The sequence below is a fragment of the Zootoca vivipara genome, chromosome 2 (genome assembly GCF_965207765.1).
Source record: "Zootoca vivipara chromosome 2, rZooViv2.hap1.1, whole genome shotgun sequence".
NCBI classification, from domain to species: domain Eukaryota; kingdom Metazoa; phylum Chordata; class Lepidosauria; order Squamata; family Lacertidae; genus Zootoca; species Zootoca vivipara.
Window position 1 is genome coordinate 79,707,235 of NC_142584.1, and position 26,641 is coordinate 79,733,875.

The 26,641-nt window shown below is 40.7% G+C and overlaps 1 protein-coding gene across 1 annotated transcript in view; it reads right to left on the bottom strand.

Annotated features, from left to right (window-relative positions):
• Positions 1-26,641, bottom strand: part of ERC2 (ELKS/RAB6-interacting/CAST family member 2) — a 391,348-nt gene that overhangs the window by 61,114 nt on the left and 303,593 nt on the right. The window contains exon 14 of the mRNA XM_060271028.2: positions 24,057-24,217. Within this exon, the coding sequence (XP_060127011.1) occupies positions 24,057-24,217 (161 nt within the window). The remainder of the gene's footprint in view (positions 1-24,056; positions 24,218-26,641) is intronic.

The window sequence follows — 26,641 nt, forward strand, 5'->3', positions numbered from 1 at the left end:
ATTACAGAGAAGAAAGATGAACAACCAACAGTCCTGGATAAACCAATTGAACCTAAAGAAGAGGAGGAAGGAGCATGGAACATTGTTCCCTCAGTGAGAGGGGGGGGGACAAGACCCATGCTTGATTCAAAGGTTCAAAGAAGAACCAGTGTGGAATAATGCCCCCCCCTGAGAGAGGGAGGGCAGGTTCCACACTGGGATCAGAATTCAAGGGAATTAAAAATTGCAAAAGGACTGAAAAGTGGAAACGTAGTTGGGTGGCATTATGTAACAGCTAGAGAGGTGGGGAGGCAGCAGGGGATGAAGAAGAAAAATTGGTGGATAAGGCGTGACAGAGCGGGAGTGGGGTGAGAAGTAATAATGGATGTTATTTTTTTACTGATTAAGATGGTCTGAAACTGGAATGACTTATGAAGCTGGCTGATTCATCTGGGAGACCCTGAGTCCAGGGGGTGGGGGGCTGAATTAGATTTAAGTGTTTAAATGTTATTAGGTTAGAAGAAGTAATATTTGAATTTATGAAGAGTTTTTGGGAATAAATTTTAGGCTAAGGGGAGAACAAGAAGATTGGAAAAATAAAGTTAGATTTGGAATAATTGGTGTATTTTAGGTTTAGGATAGTTGAAATTTTTAGAAAAAAAATTATTGAGAGATAATGGTAAAAATGTGTAAAATGATATAAGATATAATATGAAAATTACTTAATTTGGAATTAAATATGGACCCAGTGGGGGGGGATCGAGGAAGTCTACAATGTTAAGTTAAAAAATGATAGAATTGATATGTTTTTCTTTTCTTTTCTTTCTTTCTTTTGTTGTTGTTTTCTATGTATTATTTTTGCTTTTTGTTTTTGCTTTTTGTGACTTTGTGTATTTTGTAGTGTTTGAAAACAAATAAATATTATTTGAAAAAAGAAAAAGAAACAGATTAGACAGATACTAGTAACTGCAGTTCTGCTGATGAAAGAAACTGTTTCAAACCTATATCTGCCACTGAATGTGCAATCAGTAGGAAGAAAAAAAAACCTTTAAAATGGGATGGAATTCAACATTGTGTTCCTCCAATCGTTCTGTCTGCACAGGCATTTAGCTTGTGATGGAATGATGCCCCCCTTTTTGTTGTTCTAGGGGTTCTCCTGACACACACACACACCAATGTCATGGTGTGCAGGGGAACGGGAACGCCCCATTGCACAAATGGAAGTCCTTGCACAAGGCTTCTGCTGACGGAACTGCTTAGGTGAATCCCATCCATATGAAGCTGACCTGCCCTCCAGAAATAAACATTAAAGCAGGGGTTGGAAACTTGTGGCCCTCTGGATGTTGCTGTACTACAACTTCCATCAGACCCAGCCAGCAAAACCAAAGCTTAAGGATGATGGCAGTTGTAGAATCTACCCACCCCTACATTAGAATCTAATGTGAGATATGAAAGTTAACTCACAATCCAATTAGCAACTTGGTTTTCAATCCTTACCCCCACTTCCTCAGAGTAAATCCCATTGAATTCAATAGGACTGACTTCTGAGTAGATATGGATAGGATGATACTTTGCAAGACTCTAAGGCAAAATAGCCAGGTGGCGCTGTGGTTAAACCACTGAGCCTAGGGCTTGCTGATCAGAAGGTCAGCGGTTCGAATCCCTGTGACGGGGTGAGCTTCCGTTGCTTGGTCCCAGCTCCTGCCAACCTAGCAGTTCGAAAGCACGTCAAAGTGCAAGTAGATAAATAGGAACCGCTACAGCGGGAAGGTTAACGGCGTTTCCATGTGCTGCTCTGGTTTGCCAGAAGCGGCTTTGTCATGCTGGCCACATGACCTGGAAGCTATACGCCGGCTCCCTCGGCCAATAATGCGAGATGAGCGCGCAACCCCAGAGCCGGTCACGACTGGACCTAATGGTCAGGGGTCCCTTTACCTTAAATAAGAGACATGGGGGAATGATCAACGGTCTTCAATGTCTGTATACTAATGCACAGAGCATGGGAAATAAACAAGATGAACTTGAGCTCTTGGTACAGCAAACTAAATATGACATAATAGGCATCACTGAAACCTGGTGGGATGAGTCTCATGACTGGAATGTAGTAATAGAGGGATACAATCTATTTAAGAGAAATAGACCAAACAGGAAAGGAGGAGGAGTAGCTTTATATGTTAGGGATATGTATACCTGTGAAGAGATCCAGGATTTAAAACTTCAAAGCCAAATTGAGAGTATCTGGGTCAAAATTAAGGGAGAGAAAAACAACAGTGATCTCATTGTGGGAGTTTACTATAGATCCCCAAGCCAAACTGAGGACACAGATGATGCCTTCCTGGAACAGATGGCCAAGCATTCCAAAGGAAGTGAGATAGTAGTAATGGGGGATTTCAACTATCCTGATATTTGTTGGATGTCAAACTCAGCCAAGAGCATAAGGTCGAACAGATTCCTCACTGGCCTTGCAGACAACTTCATTGTCCAGAAAGTGGGAGAAGCAACAAGAGGATCAGCCATTTTAGATCTGGTCCTAACCAATAGTGATGACTTGGTTAGTGGGGTAGAAGTGGCAGGATCATTAGGTGGGAGTGACCATGCTCTTCTGGAGTTTATTATCCAGCGGAAAGGAGCAACCAAGCATACTAAGGTCCAAATTCTAGACTTTAAGAAAGCCAACTTCAGAAAACTTAGGGAAACGCTGGGTGAAATCCCATGGACAGTAATACTAAAAGGGAAGGGAGTTTATGATGGTTGGGAGTTTGTTAAAAGGGAGATATTAAAAGCACAACTTCAGGCAATACCAATGAGACGGAAACATGGAAGGTGCCTAAAGAAGCCAGGCTGGCTATCTAAAGAACTTTTGACTGAGTTAAGATTTAAAAGGGATATGTACAAAAAATGGAAAAGGGGGGAAATCTCCAGAGAGGAATTCAAACATATAGCCAGCACGTGTAGAGACAAAGTCAGAAAAGCTAAAGCACAGAATGAACTCAGGCTCGCTAGAGAGGTTAAAAGCAACAAAAAGGGCTTTTATGGGTATGTCCGTAGCAAAAGGAAAAACAAGGAAACAGTGGGGTCACTCAGAGGAGAAGATGGTGAAATGCAAACAGGGGACAGAGAAAGGGCAGAACTCCTCAATGCCTTCTTTGCCTCAGTCTTCTCCAAGAAAGAAAACAACGCCCGACCTGAAGAATATGGAGCAGATGATTCAGCAGGGGAAACACAGCCCAGAATAAGTAAGGAGGTAGTACAAGAATACTTGGCTAGTTTAGATGTATTCAAGTCTCCAGGGCCAGATGAACTACAGCCAAGAGTATTAAAAGAACTGGCAGAGGTGATTTCAGAACCACTGGCAATAATCTTTGAAAATTCCTGGAGAACAGGCGAAGTTCCAGCAGACTGGAGGAGGGCAAATGTTGTCCCTATTTTCAAAAAGGGGAAAAGAGAGGACCCAAACAATTACCGCCCAGTCAGCCTGACATCAATACCAGGAAAGATTCTAGAGCAGATCATTAAGCAAACAGTCTGTGAGCACCTAGAAAGAAACTCTGTGATCACTAAAAGTCAGCATGGGTTCCTGAAAAATAAGTCATGTCAGACTAATCTGATCTCATTTTTTGACAGAATTACAAGCCTGGTAGATGAAGGGAACGCTGTGGATGTAGCCTATCTTGATTTCAGCAAGGCCTTTGACAAGGTGCCCCATGATATTCTTGTAAAGAAGCTGGTAAAATGTGGGCTAGACAATGCTACCATTCAGTGGATTTGTAACTGGCTTACTGACCGAACCCAAAGGGTGCTCATCAATGGCTCCTCCTCATCCTGGAGAGTAGTGACTAGTGGGGTGCCACAGGGTTCTGTCTTGGGCCCAGTCTTGTTCAACATCTTTATCAATGACTTGGATGATGGGCTTGAGGGCATCCTGAGCAAGTTTGCAGATGACACCAAATTGGGAGGGGTGGCTAACACCCCAGAGGACAGGATCACACTTCAGAATGACCTTAACAGATTAGACAACTGGGCCAAAGCAAACAAGATGAATTTTAACAAGGAGAAATGTAAAGTACTACACTTGGGCAAAAAAAATGAAAGGCACAAATACAGGATGGGAGACACCTGGCTTGAGAGCAGTACATGTGAAAAGGATCTAGGAGTCTTGGTAGACCACAAACTTGACATGAGTCAGCAGTGTGATGCAGCAGCTAAAAAAGCCAATGCAATTCTGGGCTGCATCAATAGGAGTATAGCATCTAGATCAAGGGAAGTAATAGTACCACTGTATTCTGCTCTGGTCAGACCTCACCTGGAGTACTGTGTCCAGTTCTGGGCACCACAGTTCAAGAAGGATACTGATAAGCTGGAACGTGTCCAGAAGAGGGCAACCAAAATGGTCAAAGGCCTGGAAACGATGCCTTATGAGGAACGGCTTAGGGAGCTGGGTATGTTTAGCCTGGAGAAGAGAAGGTTAAGGGGTGATATGATAACCATGTTCAAATATATAAAAGGATGTCATATAGAGGAGGGAGAAAGGTTGTTTTCTGCTGCTCCAGAGAAGCGGACACAGAGCAACGGATTCAAACTACAAGAAAGAAAATTCCACCTAAACATTAGGAAGAACTTCCTGACAGTAAGAGCTGTTCGGCAGTGGAATTTGCTGCCAAGGAGTGTGGTGGAGTCTCCTTCTTTGGAGGTCTTTAAGCAGAGGCTTGACAGCCATCTGTCAGGAATGCTTTGATGGGGGTTGGACTGGATGGCCCTTGTGGTCTCTTCCAACTCTATGATTCTATGATTCTACCTTTAAGGCAAAATAGCAGGTTATGGAGCTCTCATTTCCTTAGACCACTCCCATCAATACACTCATGTATGGATACCCTGTTTTCCTTTGCCACTCAAATCTCATTCACAAGGACTATTTGTTCAGATCTTCTCAGGCATCAATGGCCTTCTTCCCATTTCTATATATAACCGTCTGTATAATCTCTAAAAGAAGGGCTGTTGCAGAACTCTCATGTGCAAAGCAGGTATAATCCACTCGTGGGATTCACCCCTCTCCTACAACATCCTGAGGCAAACAGCTAATGCTGTCGCAGAGGATTATACAGCTTTTGCTTTATTTTGGGGTTACTGGAAAGCCGAGGATGTTGGTGCCCCAGTCACTCCAGTTCACAAGCTGCCAATACTTGTAGCAGAATTAAGCACAATTGAACCTCAGTGTAAACTAGACCACTTTTTTGCACTAGCCCCTGAGACCATATGACCTACAAGGCCAGAACTGTCCTGAGACCGTATGACCTACAAAGTCAGAACTGTCCGGCACAGTGCTATGCAGTGCTGGGTTGGCTATGATCCCCAAGGAAAACATTCTCTCTGGGAACGGAAATGGCTCTTGTCCTGTGCCCCAAGGATAAAGAGACGTCAGTCTTGTTAAATCACTGTGGGAAGAGAGTTCTATAATCACGCACCCTGCGCTAAGAATATCCTGCAACCAGATGTGTAAATCAAGGGGTTGCACCAGCAAACCAGATGATGCCAATTGCTGAGATAGTACAGTTCTGCCTTTGTTGTTTGAATAGAGCTATTGTCTCATTCAGTGATTGCTGTCAGTTTATTAATGCAACTTTGTGTTTCTTAGTGCGAAGCCTAGGCTTGCTCTTCTAAAGCTGCTAGGGAAGTGGGGAAATGGTTTTAACTAATTTGATGGTGATGTTAGTGCACATCTATAGGTAATATAAAGATGCCATACACAAGGGTTGGAAAACACAGAAGGGGGTTGTTTTTACAAGTAATTGTTTGGCATGTGGCAACTACTGAAAGGGGAGCATCATGTTCAGGCATTCAGCCCACATGTTTCAAACAACCAGGGGAGTGTACAAGATCGTTTTGCAGTCTGGTTCCCTCCCTGGGGCAGCAAAATTTGGTTGAAGAACGGTGATCATTTGAACAAGTGACCAAGGAGAAACCACTAGCATACCTGTCCACTGGTTTGCAATCTGAAGTCTTATGGACATGTGGATGGTAGTTTGGTACCTATCCATGTGGTTCTGTGAGAATAAATAAAGAGATTAAATCTGTACTCAATCAGCCTGGGAGACTCAAGTCAAGCCAAACGCCTAATTTTTATTATTTAGTAAATCTGTATTATGCCCTTCATCCAAAGATCAAAGGGCAGTTCACAGCATTAAAATACAGAATGAGAATACAAAATACAAAATAAAACAAAGACAAACCAATAACCCCCACCTCCCACAAACACATTTAAATGGCTATAGAAAGCTAATCAGCCAAAGGCCTAGTTGAAGAGGCACATTTTTGCCTGGTGCCTAAATATGTATAATGAAGGTGGCAGGTGAGCCTGCCTGGAAAGAGAATTCCTCAAACTGCAGAAATGGCCCATTCTCATGTTGCCACCCTCCAGACCCTCTCATGGAGGAGGCACACAAAGAAGAGCCGCAGATTATGATTGCAGAGTCCAGGTTGGTTTATATGGGGAGGGGTGGTCCTTTAGGCACTGTAGTCCTGAGCCATTTAAGGCTTTGTAGGTCAATAACAGCACTTTGAATTGGGACTGGAAATAAACCAGCAGCCAGTGCAGTAGGGCCAGGATTGGTGTAATATGTTCGAAACCTTTTGCCCCATTGAGCAACCTGGCCACCATTCTGCACTGACTGACGTTTCCAAACTGTCTTCAGAGGCAGCCCTACATATAATGTGTTGCAGGAATCTAACACAGAGGTTACCAGAGCACAGAGGACAGAAGAAGTTTGGCTATCCCTGTAATATGGGGGCAGCTGAGCCACCAGCTGAAGCTGATGTAAGGCATTCACCGCCACTGAGGCCACCTGAGCCTCCAGCAACAACAACGTATCCAGAAGTACCCCCAAGCTATCTACTTGCTCCTTCAAAGGGAGTATAACCCCATTAAGAGCAGACAACCTCCCATCTGGTCTAGAGAACCACCCACTAACAGCAAGCAGTTCTGCCAACTCCGCCAAGAGAAATGCTAAAACAGAAGCCTATAGAAATGCAACACACTGTTGAAATATATCTTATGTTAACAAGTCTTTTTGCCAAGTACTTTTCAGCAACTGCTGCTAACTAGTCATTGTTTTGGAAAGGCATTTTGGAATTAAAAGGGAGGGGTGATGCACCCGAAACAAAACAGAGAATAACTAACCAAAATGAGGCAAAGCACCTCCAGATTTAGAATTTCAGCTAGGGTTGCCAGACTCAATGGTGGACAGGACTTCTGTGCCTTTAATTGCCCTGCTCTCTTTTGAGTCTGGAAACCTTAAAGAGAAACCAGCAGACCCTTTGCTTGGAAATTAAACAAAGGGTCTACTGGTTTCTCTTTAAGGTTTCCAGACTGAAAAGAGAGCAGGGCAATTAAAGGCACAGAAGTCCTGTCCACTATTGAGTCTGGCAACCCTAATTTCAGCATTAGGGGAAAAAAAGATATAGCAAAAATGGACAAGCAGTATTGCGTAAAAAAAGCAATCAATGATAAGAGAGTCAGTTATTATCAAAATAAAATTCCCCAAATTGGTTTTTTTTTAACTACAAAAACTTCTCAAAAGTACCCAGAAGACTAAATGTGGCCTGCAAATCACTGGCTACTCACTTGTGATCTTTGGGAACTCTGATGTATATTGTACAAAAGTTCACTAATTGCAGTCATCCTGACTAAACCTTCAATGTTTTAAGTTGAATAGTTGAAGCCACTTTTGGGGCTGCCTTGTGTGGTATGAGATTCTGTAGTAGAGTACACAGATTGTCTGCTGCAGTTCCACCAGGATTTACTGAAGCTGAAAGCACACAGCTGTATAGTTTGGACTGTGCTGAGTGGAGAGAATGTGACTTGCTACATACTTTCATTTCTTCCTAAATAGCACAAACTATGAGCAAAGGAACAATGCTTCAACCCATCATCCTACATATTCTCTCCACATTATAGCAATATTTTCTACCTCATAGCATTGACATGAAGATAAACTGGTTACTACTTTTCAAAGTTATTTTTCAAGTCATCATCTTAAGGAGAAGGTACAAATGCTTCCAACTGGCTACTCACTTCCAGGTCCCAGCAAGGTCAAACAGCTAAAGATGGGAGGATTAACAATTACCCTCAAAGGGTTATGTAAATAATGAAGGTTGTCTTCATTCCATTAATTGCTGTCACAGTTGTCCTATGACACCAGGAATGTGATATGCATAAGTATCTCATAGTGTTCTTTCTCTAACTTTGGATGGCATGCCAGCTGCAACAATACTTAGAGACAGAGATGATCTGGCTACATTACTTAATGACCAAGTAATACAAGGATGGTCAAAAACATAACTCACATCAGCCCGGGCCAACATGGCCAAAGGTCAAGTATATTGGGAGTTGTAGTTTAGAAATATCAGGAGGGTGCAACGTGGACTACACCTGAACCAATGACATCAAGGAAAACAAGACTGTCTTTGAAACCCATTCAAAAACTTCAAATGGAGCAAAACATGGTCCCTAGATTGTTAACTGATACTGACTGATGCAAACTTTATTCCAATGTTAAAATATTTGATGTTTGGTGGATTTCTTTTAATACATTCATCTGGATTCAAGACATTTACCATATTCTACTTTTCCAACGGATATATATAATTATAAACCTGATGCTATCCTCCATTTATTTGAAGGCATTGATTTATTGGTATGCTAGTTTAAACCATACTTTATACTTTTTCAAATGATGAAAACACATACGAAGGGCCATATGCAAAGAACGAAAATAAATGTGTGGGGTGGGGTGGGCAGAGTGAGATGGTGAGGGAAAGCTCATTTATAAAATATTGCCAATTTCAAAATCATTTTCTCACAACATTGATTTCAAAATATCCTCTTGAATACAGGAGAAAAGGAAAAAAAGCTCAATAGGCTCTCTTGATCTTAGTATTATAGGAACACTCAGACCAAATACACTTGGAAAATTCTTAGCAAATATGCAATTTCCTAGGATATGTGTCAAACGCCAATAGAATAAAATGAATGACTGTATTGTTTACAACACTTAGCAAACACTGTACAAGAATTAAACTAAAGTACAACTTGTCCAAGAGGGCTTAATCCATGAAAGACATAGGAAACCAGCTTAATTTGTCAAGATGGCAGCCATTAGCTCTGAAAGGTTATGCAAATAGAGAAGATGGATGATAAAGTGCAGGCCACCCCCATTGTGTCAAACATAAATAAACTCTGTACAAAACTGACAGGTAGCTAATTTGTTTTGCAGGGAAGACAGGTAATGGGACACCTCTGTATGCCACAAGAGACTATATCATGCCTTAATGCAAGTAGCTTTAGATAAAAGTTAGTATTTGGGGGGAAATTAATTATCTGCCATGGTCATAAATAGCTGTTTAGTACTAAATTGAAACTCAGTTGAAATGCTGGCCTTTTTGAATATTAACAATGCTTCAGAAGATGGACTTGCAATGCAACAGGTAAAACTGAGCAATTTTAGTTAATATATCTGTGACATAAGAAACTAGCAGAAAACAATGGTGCCTTCTCTAACGTTCATGGAGACTTTATAAGGAATCCTTTATTCTAAAAAAAAAAAAAACACAGACAACTATAACAAGATATTTCAGGTAGCTATTTTCTGCTTCCAGTAACAGCAGGCAAGACAACAAACAATTCATGAGAAAAAGCTGCACTGTGATCACTACATCTCCAGGGAAGAAGAGCCTCACCTATTGCATTTCTGCCTGTCATATCAAAGGGCTAATAGCATTGCCAGAGGACAAACACTATGTGAAATAGGCAAGAAGCAGATAGGACATCACAACACAGCCCAGAATTTGTTTCTAATAAGTAAATCACTTGGGTATAATTTAAAGCCAAAAGAACAGGAGGGGGTGATTATTAGCAGGCAACATAATGGGGCTTCAGAAGAATCAGGGATAGATATATAGATATACACACATACATACCGGTACATACATACCGTACATACACGCAAACAGTGTTTGTTGTTTAGACTGAAACACCCACTCAGCCAATAGGTACCATGTCCCACTGCTGTAAGTACTATTGAAACCTATGGAACAAAGCTGGTTCAAAGCCTGGGCACAAAATGTAATCATACTTTTCCTGATTTAAGATTACTTAACCTTGGCTTCTGCAGTCTGAATAGACTCAATTACCTCTCCGGGGCAGCTAAAACCATGCAAGCATACTGAATCATAATGCAACAATGAAAATGACTACAGATCCATCATGCTGTCCCTGAACCAGCAAAACAGCTAAGTATATGGTTAATCCTGAAGTTCCCAAAGATAGGAAGCTATGTGCACTCTTGCTGCACCTTGCTTTGTGCCCTGAATGCAGACTTTCTAGGGATAGCTCCCTCCCCAGTATTGGAAACAGCAAGCTGTAAAACATAGGAACTTGGTATGATCCAGTGGGCCTTTTTATGTCCATATGTGTTACTGCAGAATGATATACTTAGCATGTAACAAATGGCAACAGCTGGAGGAGGGAATATACAAATTACACTGAAAAGGTTGGCCACCCTCTTATTTTCCTACTTGAAAGAAGGGGACCACTTCAACCCACTGTAACTGGCTACCCACTACAATGTGAGTACAAGACAGCCACAATGGTTTGGGTAAAATTAGGAAAACATGGCTGGTGTGCTGGAAAACAATTGAACAACATGGGGGTAACACCACAGCAGGAAGCCCTAAAGCCAAGGAAGGAAGAGAAAGAGTAATGCAATAGTAATTCTCCTACTGAGCACTGAGGACTCACACCTCTTCACCTTCAGGAAAGATGCGGAAATTCAACCTGATTAATCATTTCACAAAGTCATTAAAATGAGCAGAGAATAAAGCAGGTTGCCAATTGCCTCCTATGAACTTTTGTCAACTAGTACTTCCCAAATAGCTGGCCAGCAAGGCCAGAAAAGGATATGGTACCACAGGAAATGTGTCTCTGAAGTTTTCCTAATGAGGAGGGGGCTTACTAGGCTCTTGCTGCTATTATGTTCAATTGTAATTTTATGAGCTGATACACTTGTGGGAAGAAAAGAGACAGACACTCTCCTGGCAGATTAGTTAGCCCTTTAAGGGGTCTGCTGTTAATTTTGATTATTCTGCACATCTGTCTTTGCCCAACTGTGACATGAATACAACTCCTTACCGCTAACTCCATTTAATCAGAAGCTTGTCTCCAATGAAATCTGTCAGCTTGTTTGACCTCTTAACAGATCTGCATCTAGAGTTACAATCTAGTTCAAAGTCAGATCTCACATTTCCAACAGCTTGGATAAAGGGAGAACTCTGGCTTGCACCTATCTGGGCCTGATAGCTTCTGACCCCCCTCCCTGGCCACCCCCATTCACCACCTACTGATAGCTTGCATTTTTGAAATGGCATTTTGAGCTGCAAGACTGACAATTGCTCCAAAACTCGGGATACAATAAAAAAAATAAATGCATTACATAGATACCAAAAGGTCACCCTCTCTCATCATATATTTAACAGTTCATTGTATCATAATCATTTCCCTCCTCTCTTGTTTTGCTTGACCATCTCCCAGAGAAATGTAAGCTGAAACATTTGAACATTCATCTCAGGCTATTCATTCACTTGATATGTTCTCTGAAAGTTTTAAAGCGGGATATTACACAGTTCATGTTAAACCTCAAAATTAACATATTTTAAGCAGTAATTGCCTCTTTTTGAGTGATCTGCAGGTGAGCTGTCAGGAACCGTTTTTCAGAAGTTGGGGGTAGTGAGACTAAACAGGGATTTGTCCCACTCCTGTGGCAGCGAGGTATAGTAAACATTAAGATTAGTTAAGGTAACAGGTGAGCACACAGTCACCTTTGGAGGCAAAGAGGGCTTCTGGGGGCCAGCTGCTCTGGGTTGTGGGCCCTGATCCTGAATATGAAATGTTCTTGAGCAGGCACCCCCAAACGTGGCCCTCCAGATGTTTTGGGATTACAATTCCCATCATCCCTGACCACTGGTCCTGTTAGCTATGGGTGATGGGAATTGTAGTCCCAAATCATCTGGAGGGCCGAGTTTGGGGATGCCTGTTCTCGAGGCTCATTTGATGCACCAGCCTGGAATTGTGGGGCCCAGGTAGGAAGGCCACCCTTCACTGTAAGGTGGGGCCCAGGCTTTGGGTCTATGCCTTGCCATGTACTTTGGAAAGAGGAGGGTTTGGCTTGCCATGGTTGAAATTAAGTTAGCTTCCTGCTCTTCTCATTTCCCCTGTAAGTATTAAAAATTATTATTTTTTAAATGTTTTTTATTTATTTCAATCTTTAAAACCATACAAAAGAATGAATCTTCGTTTACCAAACAATGGAGAAAAGAAAAGAAAAAGAAAAAGGAAGAGAAATAAAAAAAAGAAAAAAGAAAAAATGGTTGTATTGAGCATACCATATCCTAGTCTATACACAAGTTATCTTCTCTAAACAACCTGGGTATAGAAAAAAAAACACACAAAAAATGAATAAAAAATACATAACTAGAAAAAATAACAGCGGTCTTCCAATCATGTCCTATACAATTTACATTAATCCATCTTATTATATACAAAAGGTTCACCTCTACTTTTCCTTTTATTTTCCAATAGGTTCAGTTCCAATCTGCTTTCATGATCATGTTACTTTACTCATTGATATATAATCGTCAAAAACCCTCCATTCCTCCTTTATTTTTTGTTTTGTTTGTCCTCTAATTCTCCCAGTGACCCTGGCTAGCTATGAATATTCCTTCATTAAAATTTGCCAATCTGATATGTTGGGTGTGTTCTTATTTTTCCAGTTTCTAGCGATTAGGACCCTCGCAGCTACAATACCATACATAAGTAATATTCTATTTGCACTTTTTATTTCTTCTGGTATTATATTTAATAGGAACATTTCTGGTTTTTTTATAATCTTGCATTTCAACATTTTCTTTAATTCTTCGTAGATGTTATTCCAATATTTGCTTATCTCAGCACATTTCCACCACATGTGCATTTGTGTTCCTAATTCCTTCTCACATCTCCAACAGTTTGGTGACTTGTTTTTATACATCTTGGCAAGTTTTTCAGGGGTCTAAGTATTAAAAATTAAATGCCACCCTAGTTCAACCCTTCATTAGTGTTTCGCCTCCTGGGTCCACTCACAAAAAGTTATTTGGATCTGCTGGTGTCTGATTAGAACATTTTTAAAATAAGTCAGTGGGAATCAGCCTGGGCTAATACACACCAGGCTGTTTTGCATACTTTAATATTGAAAGTCACTTCATCTGCTGATACAACGCCACCCCAGAAAAGTACATAATGATGGGGTCCTAAAATAGTGTTATTAAACTATTCATTCAGTTCTACTGAAGTGTGTGTAAATGTAAAAGCTGTTTAAAAGGATTAATTGTTGTCCACGCTACTAAGATATTAGTGTAAAATGACCTCAAGGTTTAAAAGCACCATATGAAGGGGAGAACAGTAATCTTGCTCTGCTGCTCCTAATGAATAACAAATGGGCCTTCACAATTTATTTAGTTCAATATAAGCTGACATTACAACTCATTCTGCTGGGTCTTTTTTCTTCTTCTAAACTCTGTGGTAATGCATCATCTTGCCTGGCTGTATGTCATCTTCTAGAAGGTCAACAAAGGTATGTGCCCCCCCCTCCCCATGTTTAAGTTATGAAAAACTTTGACAAAGCCTGGACTAGCCTGCTCTATTTTATTCTTGCTTACATCTTTGACTCGCATTCTTCTGACGAAGCATCTAACATTTTTATAAATAAGTCTTTTTACTTGACAAATAAAAAAAAACCCCACAAAACTTGCACTTAAAAGAAACCATATAGTGGGTATTTTTTGTGCCTTAAAATACAATATCTTCAACCTGGATGTTTAAATGAGCATTATAAAGAATACTGCTATTTGTTGTCATTTCACAAGTACTTAGAAATATGTATTATGTTGCTGTGGACAATTAGCCCTTTATCCAATTTTACTTGATAGTTTAAACTCTCCCACCCTAAGGTTTTAATTATCCCTCTCAGCCAGCACTCTTAGGCCTCGGTTCATGCAGCTGGCAATCTGCCTCAGTGATGTTATAACCTTGTTAACGTAACAAAAGAGGAGTTTACTTAAAACTGTACTGACTATGGACTTAAGCCAAATTTACTTGAAAGAGGAAAGAGACTGTCAAAAATCCTACAGTAAACATAGGAAAGCAGTTCTTTCATAACCTTCACCTTAATTCATATAGACAAGTAATTTACATGTAAGTGGATTCATATGGTCTGTTAAGGGGGCCTCCCTCTAGAGCGGACTGCTTCGTGTCCCCTCCCCATCCTGCACTCTCTTTTCAGAGAATTGCAAGGTTTACCAGAAGACAGAGCATCTGCAGGGTTTGAATCACAACAAATTATAAGGTAAACATTTATAAAACTAGTCAGCGTCAATATGAACAGAATGAATTTCACCAAGCCATTTTCAAATCCAGGCAGCCCTCTTGTCAAAACCATTGTTTACATTCAGTAAAGACTTTTATGTCGAGAGTGTAAAGTTGCATCACTCTAATGAAGTAATGGTTACATTACCCTAAAATGTAAGTGGCTTGTCAGATTCTGATATCCCCCATTCATTTAATGACCACATTACAGTCAGAATTTCCTAAATCTCTTTAATTAAAATCATTTTTAGGTTATATAGCAATAGAGCCTTATGTTAAGTTAGACTAAACAAAATATTTCTGTATGAATATGGAAATCTTCATGGAGCTGGGACCCTAAGCACACTAATGCGAAAGCGAATTCTACTGAATTTTCAAGTATGCTCTTCTCAGATCATGATATAAAAAGTAGAAAAGACAGGTGTGCAAACTTAGTGCAACTATGAACAAAACTTTGAGCTTCACAGATATTTTCAAGTGTTATTTGTTTACTTAAACGCATTTCTAGAATGCTTAATGTTTTAAAATCTATTAAGTGATATATAAAAATAAAAAGTGTCATAAAAACAAAGATAAAACAAAACTGGTATTATAAAACTGGTATTATAAACTTGTTATTCAGTTATAGCAAGGTCTAATACATGGAGCAGGGAATGAAATCTAAATGAGAAATTGTGATATCTAAATGAGAAACTCACAATGGAAGCATTCAAAATGCAAATTTACCAAGTTTGAACCTATCAAATATTCTGAATATTGAATGGTCCCAAGCCATCCATGCTGATCTATGGCAGAGCCTCTGTTAGGCCCTAGATGTTGAGCTGCCAGGAAGAAAACCTAAGTTTCCTTGGTTTCCAGTATCCCTAATATGGTAAAATGTAGGATGTAGGCTAGTTGAAACTCATTAAAAGTCACAAGGGATAGTTTAAGCAAGGAGGGCGGATTAGGCATTGCTAACCAGGGGGTTGTTCCATGGAAATCTGGGGGGTGGAGGAAAATGATTTTATACATACAGTGTTTTAAGAGATTAAAAAAATTGGATGTTCCTAGACAGTGGGACAGTGTCTTAGCCTCCATAGCAAATGTATTGATGGATCTTAAACTAAGACTTACACAACAGAAAATATTTAGAATCTATTGGACTCCGTTATGTTTGTGTAGAAAAGGATTGTCTAACACAGCTGTTTGTTGGAGATAAAATAAGAATAATTCCTCTTCGAAATGTATGTTCTTACAGTGCCTAGTTTGAGGAGAAAATGTTGAACTGTATAAATTTGACTATAGGAAAAATATCAAAATTTACAGAGGAAAATATTCTTTTGAATGATATGCCTATTATATGGAAGTTGACAACTGGATAATGCAAATGGGTTCTATGTGCCCTAGGGCCAAAAGACAGGAATTGATGAACTGGAAGGACAAAAATATGCTTCCCTTTAATCAATGGATTGAAAACATGACAGAACTTGCAACAAATGAATGGATTCTTTTTTTATAGATGATGACATTGTTTGGATAAATATATTGATATTTGAAACAAGTTTATACTGAATATAGTAGGTTATTAATAATAAGAATATATGTATTAGCAAACTTTAATGGAGTTTAAATAATCTTCAGTAAATAGGCACTGAGTTCAGAAAACATACTCTTTAAAAAGTGGAACACTTGGTTGGTTTTTTACAACCTGCAGTGTGGTTTCATTTAATTGTAGAATCCATGCTGAGAGCATAGAGAGTCATATGCCAAATTAAATACAAACAAAACAGCAGGATGTTGATACAACTGTGACTTCCACAGGAAGTAGTTAGGATGGTAATGTGACCTTCTTGGAACTTGGGCTGAAATTCTCCTGCGATTCCTGTTTCTGCCCAATAGATCTGAAACACAGCATGTCTTAACTAACGTTTTTGATACCAACTTGCTGGCACCATAAAGATGAGAAGAATTCAAATGAAGGTCTTATTCTTGATGGTCAGAACATTCCTATACTCATATTATGCCAGGACTGAAGATAAGCTGCCCCTACACTGAAGAACAGCAGCCATATCCAATCTATGCTCTGTTTTGGAGGGGAAGAGAGGAAAATGACAGACATTCCCCCACACCTCTGGGAATAGTGTCCACCAACCAGGAACTATGCTTGTGGCCATGCACCCATGCCCCCCCTCCAGTTCTGGACATGAGGAAAACAGACTCTGCAGGAGCAGCCCTAGTCCAAAAGAATACCTCATGTTTTACATGCTGCAGGAAACAGATTTGAATCCAGGGTACACCTCCAGGAAAGGGAGAAGGGCATCCACACCTTAAACACAACTGAGCCATTGTGGGCCCAGGGCCAGTGAAACCATGGGCAGAAGGCCCTAAGGCTGGTATAATTGCAATAAACACAGGACAGCCATTACTTCTGAGTAGACACATTTAGGTGTCTACTCAGAAGATTTAAGTCAGGCATAGGCAAACTCAGCTCTCCAGAAGTTTTGTGACTACAACTCCCACCATCCCTAGCTAACAGGACCAGTGGTCGGGGATGATGGGAGTTGTAGTCCCAAAACATCTGGAGGGCCAAGTTAAGTCTTGAATCTTGCACATGGAATGTCAAAGGGCTGAAAGTCTTTGCGTGTTTTATAGAGGAGAGGAAAGTTTCGTTTTAATCTACAACAACATGATACTGGAAGTTTAACCAACAAAATTATTGTAAAATGGGTATTGTAATCTTGCAACAAATATTTGAAATTGCCTTGTGCAGTGCATAATCCAAGTGTGTGCATGTGTTATGGAAAACCCTGAGGAAATAAGAGGTATTCTGCCAGGGCTGATCTCAGCCAAAATCTACCTTTGTTTAAGATCATTGGAAACATGCTTTCGCAAAGTTTTATTAACTGAGGAAATAGTAATGATCAAACTGATGAAATAGGATCATATTTATATTGAAATGAGGCCAGCAAGGGAATGTGTGGGCCTCCATCTCTGATACAATACAAGTACAAATGGTTAAAAAGACAGAAGCGACAGTGAGGGAGTAGATGACTGGAAAGTTAAGCTTCTGTTTTCAGGGATATCTTTCTCTCTCCCTTTTTGGAGGCTAGCTGAATTATACCCTTGTCTACTGAAACCCTCTTAGTTTAATTCCCTCAGGCCTCAGTGACACCTAGGGCAGCACTGATCAACTGCAGGCTCCTACATCGCTAATCTCAGCCAGCAAACTGATTATGATTTTAGCAGATGTTACAAAATAGAATGGGTCCGTTTTCCCCTTCTTTAAATAGCAAATGCTGCGTGCTTCAGACTTACAACATTACAATTTTATAACAGGAATGAAGTTCTCTCCAGGGATTTTATTGCATATACTAGATACTTGGATTTATGAGACAGAATAGCCAAACAAGCTAAAGAGACTCAATTCACTTGAGTGAAATTAAATTTTTGCCTTGTGACTTGGTTTTGCATAAGACCTTTGTATATGAAGAGTAAGAGACAGGCACGTGGAAATAGTGCAAGGGTTTAAAATGAATGCAGTTCACTCCTTTTTGTGATCTCTCTGCGCGAGCACATATTCAGAATATTCTTGATCTCTTTGGCTAAAAGAGAGGCCCTCTTTCTTCTCTTATCAAGCATGAATCAGCTCTTCTACGCCTTCTTCTGTGGGCCGGGTGGCTGCCTTTCTACTCAGTTCTTTTTTCACAGCTGCAGTAGTAGTATCATGGTAAATACCAGTCTCAATCTAGCTAAAGAAAATAGTAAAGCAGGCATCCCCAAACTTCGGCCCTCCAGATGTTTTGGACTACAGTTCCCATCTCCCCCGATCACTGCTCCTGTTAGCTAGGGATCATGGGAGTTGTAGGCCAAAACATCTGGAGGGCCGCAGTTTGGGGATGCCTGTAGTAAAGTTTCAAAAATAGTAGTTTTGGAACTACATAGGTCCTCCGCTTGCAATGGAATTTAGTCACAACTAACTAACTTTAACTGGATTGGGCTACTTGTAATTGATTTTTATCAGCATTGCGTTGTTGTTTAATCAGCAGGTACTGCCCACAGCACAAAGTAGAATCCTTGGGTATTGGCCATGATCTAGAGCAGAATCCTCAGTGCGTGTAATTTCCCAAATTCATAGAATTGGATTGACCTTGCTTTTGCTGGGTGAGTAATGGATGACTGTGTGGCCATTACAGCGCACTAGATCAGGACAAGTGAGTGAGCTGGTCTTGGGTATAATTTCAGTTATAGCTCTGATTGTTGTTTTTAACCAATAGCAATTATGTATTCGATCCAGCCCACACCAGCTATCATCTCAGTCCTAAACAGATGCACAGGCATGTTGTTTTGATTTGATTTGGAACTGGGGAAGATTTTGCTTAGTATTTCCAAGAGTTCTCAGGCCAGCATATGCACCAGTCTCTTTTCCAAGTCAATAGACGTTGTTGGAGGGAATCAGAAATGCAACTTATCTTAATTCATTCTTATTATTTATTCAATTTCACCATAAGGTCCCAGGACAGGTCACATCAAGTAATTCCTTGCCAGCTCACATTTCCAGATACAATTGAGACTTTGATCCAAAGCATTAACAGAATGGGGCAGGTTGGTCCTCTCTGGTAATCGGAAACAGCTCAATGGATGGGGCATAGCTGCCACACCAGCTTCCTAGCAGGTAGGTTACTGTTGTTTACCAGGAGCGGGAGGGACAAGGTGGCAGGGAGGTTGGTGGCGCCAATCTTCTTCTGTTGGTGTGTTTGCACCACAGTGACTTTCCCACCACGTTCCATTTTGCTCCCAGTAAGCAACAGCAGCCCACCTGCTGGCATACCTGCCAAGTTGCTGTCAGAGAAATAAGGGACCGGGCTGGAAATAGCAGACCGGAAGTAGCGCTGCCGCCATTTTGGAACTGGAAAGAGCATGCTCAGAAGTGACTTTTGATGCTGCTTTGCCCAGTTCCAAAATGGCCGCCATGCCAGAAGTCGCACTGCAGCCATTTTGGAGCTGGGCAAAGCAGCACCAAAAGTCGCTTCTGAGCATGCTCCGCCCAGTTCCAAAATGGCCGCTGCGCCAGAATAAACCGGGGAAAAACAAAAAAACCCTGTTTTTTCAGCTAGGAACAGCTGGAAAAATGGGGAAAAACAGGGATTTCCTGGGGGAAACGGGAGACTTGGCAGCTATGCCTGCTGGGAAGTTATCAAAGTAACTCTACACCATCCAGTTACCCACTTCTACATTCACAATTATAGTGATAATGTGTTGTCTGGTGGAATGCTTGAAGTCATTAATTTTGTGTATGTGTGTTGTCTGTCTGTCTGTCTATAAGAAATAGTGCATTTTTTACTAGTGCTGAAGAAGGATTTTATAAACTAGTTCAGCAATCGTGTTTACATTGCAGAAATTGATTTTATCAGTCATTGTAGCATACATAAGATATATATGCATATATTGCACTTTCTTTTTCTTTAGGAAGTTGCTCCATACTAAAGGTAAAGGTAAAGGACCCCTGGACGGTAAAGTCCAGTCAAAGGCGACTATGGGGTGCGACGTTCATCTCGCTTTCAGACCAAGGGAGCCGGCGTTTGTCCACAGTGCCACCCACATCCCATACTAGAGATGGCTCAGTGAGAGCAAAGCTTGATCAGGTTGGGACCACCAAATTCCATATACTGTATACATTGATGCCTCCTCCATGCCTAACCCTAACATTGATTATCTATCATTCAAACTGAAATAGTGCAACCTGTCGTTCACTAGTCATTGAAGGGAGTTGTATTGCAAAAAGAAACAATAGAATATATGTAAAAGTAGAATATGAGTGAATCTGTCCACAACTGTACTAAGAATGCTTGCATAGGGGAGAATCCCTCAAAATAATTCAGATTTCTTTCCAAACAAAATTGACACTAATGTCAGTGTGACCTACACAGAAAACAAAGTATGCAATAAAAATCTCCCTGTAGAGCTTACCTAACAGCATCAAATAATAAACTCAACAGAAGATGGTATCTACCAAAAGTTTATCCTAGCAAATGTTCCTTCTTCTAAACATAATTGTAAAACGTGAGACTCATGGCTGAATTAAGTTGCCACCCTCTTTCATTCTGAACTTCTTAAAATAATTTGGTACTCTTAAAAAGGATTTGCAATGGCAATTGACGAAGTTGTCTAAAGATAGACAACTGATTATACACAGTAAATTAAGATGGGCCTCAGCAATGTGAGCCAGAGGAGGTTAGAAGACAGAACTTTAACATAATATAAGCATAGGAAATCATCATGAAAGCTCTTAAGTATACAATTCAATGCATATTTGACTATAAGCCAACAGTCACAAAATATCTTCTGTCAGCACTATTTAAATAATAAAATTGTAAATATCTAAAATGCTTTATCCTCACTAGTTAAATTAATAAATGATATCTGAATATTGTAAAACAGCCAGACAAATGAGCACCACTCCATTCCACTATTATAATAATTCATTATTTGTGTCATAGAATATATTCAGCTTTAATCGAAGAACGTAAAAAGAGCCTGCTGGCTCAGGCCAGTGGTTGATCTAGTCCAGCATCCTGTTCTCCCAATGGCCAACCAGATGTCTGGGGGAAGCCCATGAGCAAAACCTGAACAGCACTTTCCTACTGGTTTCCAGATGCATACTGCCTCCAACAGTAGAGGGAGAACATAGCCATCATGGTTAGTAGGCGTGGACAGTCTTATCCTCCAGGGATCTGTCGAATCCTCCTTTATAGCCATCAAAATTGGTGGCCATCACTGATCCCTATTAGCAAAACATACTGATAAATTATATTTGTGCTGAGTACAATGCTGTACATATCCCACCCCCAAATCTACCCCCATTCTTCATCTGAAAGCAAGTATTTGGTGCATTCTTTACAACCTATGTAAAGGAGAGGTAGGGAAAAAATGTTTTCGTTATCATCTGAAGCACCTTCACCATCCACTCCTTCCAGCTGCTGCTATTATTTCTGTCAGAGGGAGGTGCTTTTTTAAAATAAATTATCCAGAAGAGGTTGTCTGCACATCAATACAGCACACATTGCCCTTTAAAGAAACAAGTTCATCAGTGAGGTTTCCTATGAAGTGATACTTGGAGGGCTTTGCTGGACTGCTGCTGCTCTTCAGCTTCGTCAAACTTCAGACCCTTCTTCTCCAAAAAGCCTTGGGTGAATGATTCACTGGTCTCTTTCCTTGCGGTGTGCAGAAGCCTTGGGAAAGGTGGCACTTGAGGGCAGCAGCTTGTGTAGGGACCAGATACCTGCTGGTGGATCTTGCCCTGCTGGTGAATCTTCAGCAAGTGGTTTGGGTGGGTGTAGCAAGGGATTACAACAGCAGCCCAGCCCAGGATATAATGGTAGGATATCACGTACCAGTTAGCACACCTTTGGAAAGGATGATAAGCAAAGCTCAGGGAGAAAACAAACCTAACCTGAGGAACTCCAGGGAACAAATATTGTATCACACAGTAAATCCTTCTGATCTTGTAACCTGCTTTGTGAAATATTTACCATGGAAAAGCAGCATGCGAATAAACTGATGAGGAAATGTGTAATTTATTGTATTAAACCCCACAATGCTTTCATTTGTATACATTTTTTCAAATCGTTTGTGGAGGTGGCGCCTATTATATACATTCTTAAATATGTTTCCTAAAGAACTCACATCCATGAGAGGCAAATGCGGATTTAGATGAGATTTGCTGAGCACGGCAGTTACAGAAAGATGAAGCCTTTTAAATGGCACGTATATTTTCAATGCATGTTCAAAATATTGTCTGCTTAATTTTTGTGTATTCCTTGCTATAGATGTGCCCACATTGGGCACTTTCCTACAGAGGCCATCAATTTCAAAGATTGTGCTGCAAATTTAATGTACTATAATTATGTATACTTATCTTTATGGTGAGGAGGAAGTTCAATTTAATTATATCCTTCTGTTCTTTTTTTAGTTTCTTAAGAGCAAGTATAGTGATAGTGTGGAATGCTTATAGCTTTTCACCAATTCTGCTTTGTAATCTTGGCAACATCTGTTTAAAACTGATTTTCCTCCCATCTCATTACACCCTCCTATGGAAAATGCACTAGTAAAAGAATAAATAATAAGTGATTTTATCATCCTTGTCCTGTCACAGAGATTAAAACGGTTTTAGTATTCCTCAGGAACATGATATTCACCCAGACATAATACACTAAAGCTCAGGGCTGTCAGCTATCAAAAATCTTCTTTGACAAAACCCACATCTTTTGCAACCTAGTTTCTGTGGCATAGTAGTCCACCTCTTTGGTACTAATATTTAAAACAAGTTATTCCCTCTCTAGTGATAATGCTGTCACATGGAAGGAAATCTAATGAGTGGCCTGTGTTCTTTCAGAAATGCAAGAACTGTTTCTTAAGTCGAAATTCATATGTGGCATCATTTCTAACTTCTAGCTAACTTAATGGACCATTTCCATTTTAAAAGCCTAATTGCTCAAAAGAAAGCTTTGTTATTGATTTAATGACAAAACATCTCTTTTCAAAGACTACCGGGAAGGAGAGTAGTCCCAGAGATGCTCACTAGGCTCAATAGACATATCAGGGAATATACCCATGGGGTTTCTGGTTGGCCACAGTGAGAACAGGATGCTGAACTAGTTGGGCCACTGGCCTGATCCAGCAGGGCAATTCTCCTTAGACTGCTGCCAAAGACTCATTCACGAAGTGTTGACCCCCTTTGTGACTAAAGTTAGGACAAACAGAAATGTAAATAACCCTGGTTGCTCATATGGAACTGTTGTGATACCCAGATGTTTTGGATGAGTAAGATTCAAAACCCGGGGGGGGGGGGTACTGTGTTTTTAAAGCTTGCAGCTATGATTAATATTTATCATTATAGCTAAGGCTGTGCTGAATAGGCCTAAGTAGCAGAGGGGCAGGAAACATGGGCAAATCTGAAGAACTCTTGGTTGGGTTGGGCTTATTTTAAAGATGAGGTGGCCGAGGCTTTGGGTTATATTTACACCCCCCACCCACCCACAACACATTTAGCTGCCTGCCTTAGATGAGATTTGACATCTGTTTTGAATATAGTCCTTTGTAATTTTTGACACATTGCACAGGAAGGATGCTACAGTTAGCACAAACTTGAAAGTCTCCTCTTTGCTTGCCTGTCCTTTGTGTCCATATGAAGGTCAGGGAAAGTTGTCATAGGTGGGGTATTCTGTCACAAATGACAAAGGGAAGATTGCCAGGCTGATGAGGGCAACTGCCTCACTGCTTAAAGCTGAGGCAAAGCTTTTGGTGGTGGTGGTGGGGGGGGGGGTAGCCTCAGCCACCTTGTCCTTAACACAGCATCCAGTTTAGGTTCTTCAAAGTCACCTGCAGCAAAAGATTAACCCAATCTTCAAGTGGTGATGGGGATGTTCTGCCCCAGCCCCCAAAGTAGTGAAAAATTATGAGCCAAATGATTCAGCACTAATTATTACACATCCCAATGCGGTGAAATCACACACCCCAAAGGACCCCTTGTTGTCCATTTTTTAAAGGATGCACATGAAACAAAGAATATCCATAGAGCAGAAATGAAAAATAAAATGAAAAAAACATGTTCCCTTAAATCCTATAAAGATCAAAATATATGTGCACTTACTTCATTTCCAGTATCTCTTCTAACTGTTTTCTCCGTTCTATTCTTAAATTGGCTAGATGTGCTTCTTTCTCACCCAGAGACTGTTGTGTTGAGGCAAGCCGTGCTTTGGTAGCATCCAGTTCTTGTCTGGTCTTATCCAGGGCATTTCTTAGTTCTTCTAACTAAAAAAAGGCATATGAATTAAGTGGTCACAATGGTAATGTGTAAATAAACAGTTAACCCTAAGCTTGGATTCCCCTTCTCTTGTCAAATAAGCAGGCTTTTACATAATGAGGTAATTCTGAAATTTTTATAGCTACCACACCGGGCACTACTTACAATTTTACTTTTTTATTTATTGTTTCAGTTATATTTCACCTTTTCTCCAAGGAACAAGGAATTGCTATACCCTTTTTGCCCTCACAACAGCCCTGTGAGGTAGCTTTGGCTGAGAGACAGCAACTGGGTCCAAGATGAGCTTCATGGCTAGATTTGAACCCTGGTCTCCCAGTTCCTAGTCTACCACTTTAACTATTACACCATGCTGAATTTCAACCCTATGGGAAGCCTGCAAGCAGGACTTCTCTGAATAACCAGTGCATTGGTACCTCGGGTTACAAACGCTTCGGGTTACAAACGCTTCAGGTTACAGACTCCGCTAACCCGGAAGTAGTACCTCGGGTTAAGAACTTTACTTCAGGATAAGAACAGAAATCACAATCACGCAGCAGTGGCGCAGCAGCCGCGGGAGGCCCCATTAGCTAAAGTGGTACCTCAGGTTAAGAACAGTTTCAGATTAAGAACGGACCTCCGGAACGAATTAAGTTCTTAACCTGAGGTACCACTGTATAGGAATCTGTTCATAGTAAATATGTTGATTATAAATGGTGTCTATATGTGTATGTGGGTTGCTCACATCTTTGCTTTTTTAATTTTAAAATTGCTCTTCGAAATGTTGCAGGAGTGAGAAATGCCATTTTACCTTACGGTGTTTCCACACAATAATTTTAACATTACAGATTAAATTGTCAGAGTATCAATACCCAGGTCCAACTTAGACATACTGATATAGACTGATAATAAATCTTTAAAAATCACAGAGGAGGCCAAAGATGGACAGAGTGAATGGAAGGTATTTCCCTCCCCGCCCCCCCTTTCCCTCCCCGCCCCCCTTTCCCTCCCTTCATATCTATCCTTTCCTCTTCACATAAGCTTTGGGGCTCCACAGAGTTGCCTTTGCGGAAAGCTCCTGCAACTTCTCTGCTGAGCCAAGACATGGCCTGTTTGACCAGAAGAGGCACAACAGGTTTCTTGGACTCTGCTCCACTGGGCTGGTGGGCAAGAGGACACAGCCAGTGGTCATATCCTGTAAGCTCAGGACATGGCTGCCACGCAGCACACTTTCCTCTTGCCTAGGGGATCCATGGAGTCTGCAGGTAAGAAGGATGAGGCAGCAGTCATGCCACTGGAGCGCAGGCCGAGAGGTGCAGATGAGGAGTGCCTCTGTCCAGGAGCTCCAGTGGTTATTGTTGGCTGAGGCTAAGCAACCTCTGAGAATCAGCCATATTCTCCAAGTTCGGTTCCCTCCTGCTCACTTCATGCCCCAAGTTGAAGGCAAGCAAACAGCCAGTGCCAGCCCCAGCTGACAGTGTGAGGATACCATGCACACATCTCTCAATTCCAGCAGGTTAATAGGAGACTAATGGGGCATACTTAAAAATGACAATATTCCTCTACACTTCTGTGGTACCGATCTCCAGTATAAAGGACTATCCAGTGTCCTGCCGTTCATTTCCCCTTTCAGTGCAGCTCGACATGGGAGACCCACTTTGATAGCAGAAGGATTAGTCATCATACCCTGCTTTCATAGTTATGTCAATTTTGACCTTCAAGATAATCCTGCTACCTTACAGGATTGTTTGTCTAGAAGAGAATTCTCTTTGATGGAAAACAATTAGGCTTGTGATTTTAAAAAACACACACACCAAAAACCATTTCCCCCCCTGAATCTCTTTAGATAAACTGTGCAAGTAGAGCAGAACAACTCTTTAGCTGGTGTTAAAGTACAGTGCTGTCAGGCTGGCCTCTCTGGTTAATGTCAATAGCACTACGTATAAAAGGTGACTAAAGTGTGTACAAATGTTGATCTTAGGGGAAGGTATGCCTAGAATCATACACACATCTACTATTTCATCTAGCAGGTCAGTTTAAGGGAGAGAGGGCAAACTGGGAGTTTTCTTGCCAAAAATAGATTCCTAGCACACTTGCAACACTATACTCCAGAAGGCAACTTTACCATTTGCATTAATTGTGATATATAGAAATCAGGGGTGCTTATCCCGTTAGTTTCTGCAAAGCAACAGAAGTGAATGGTGGGTGTTGCAAGACTCACACTTCACAGGAAGAAAAACACTTTGTGCCTGATGCTGCAGTGTTCACACTTTTAGACTTATTAAAATATACTTGTAAAATAATGCATTTAGATTCCATGATTAACATGAGATACCATGAGCCTGCTAATTTAGAATAAAAATGGCATTGTATCAGCAAGCAAGCAAAAGAAAAAGTGCTAGCCATGTTATTTGCAAAGTAAGATAATCTGCAAT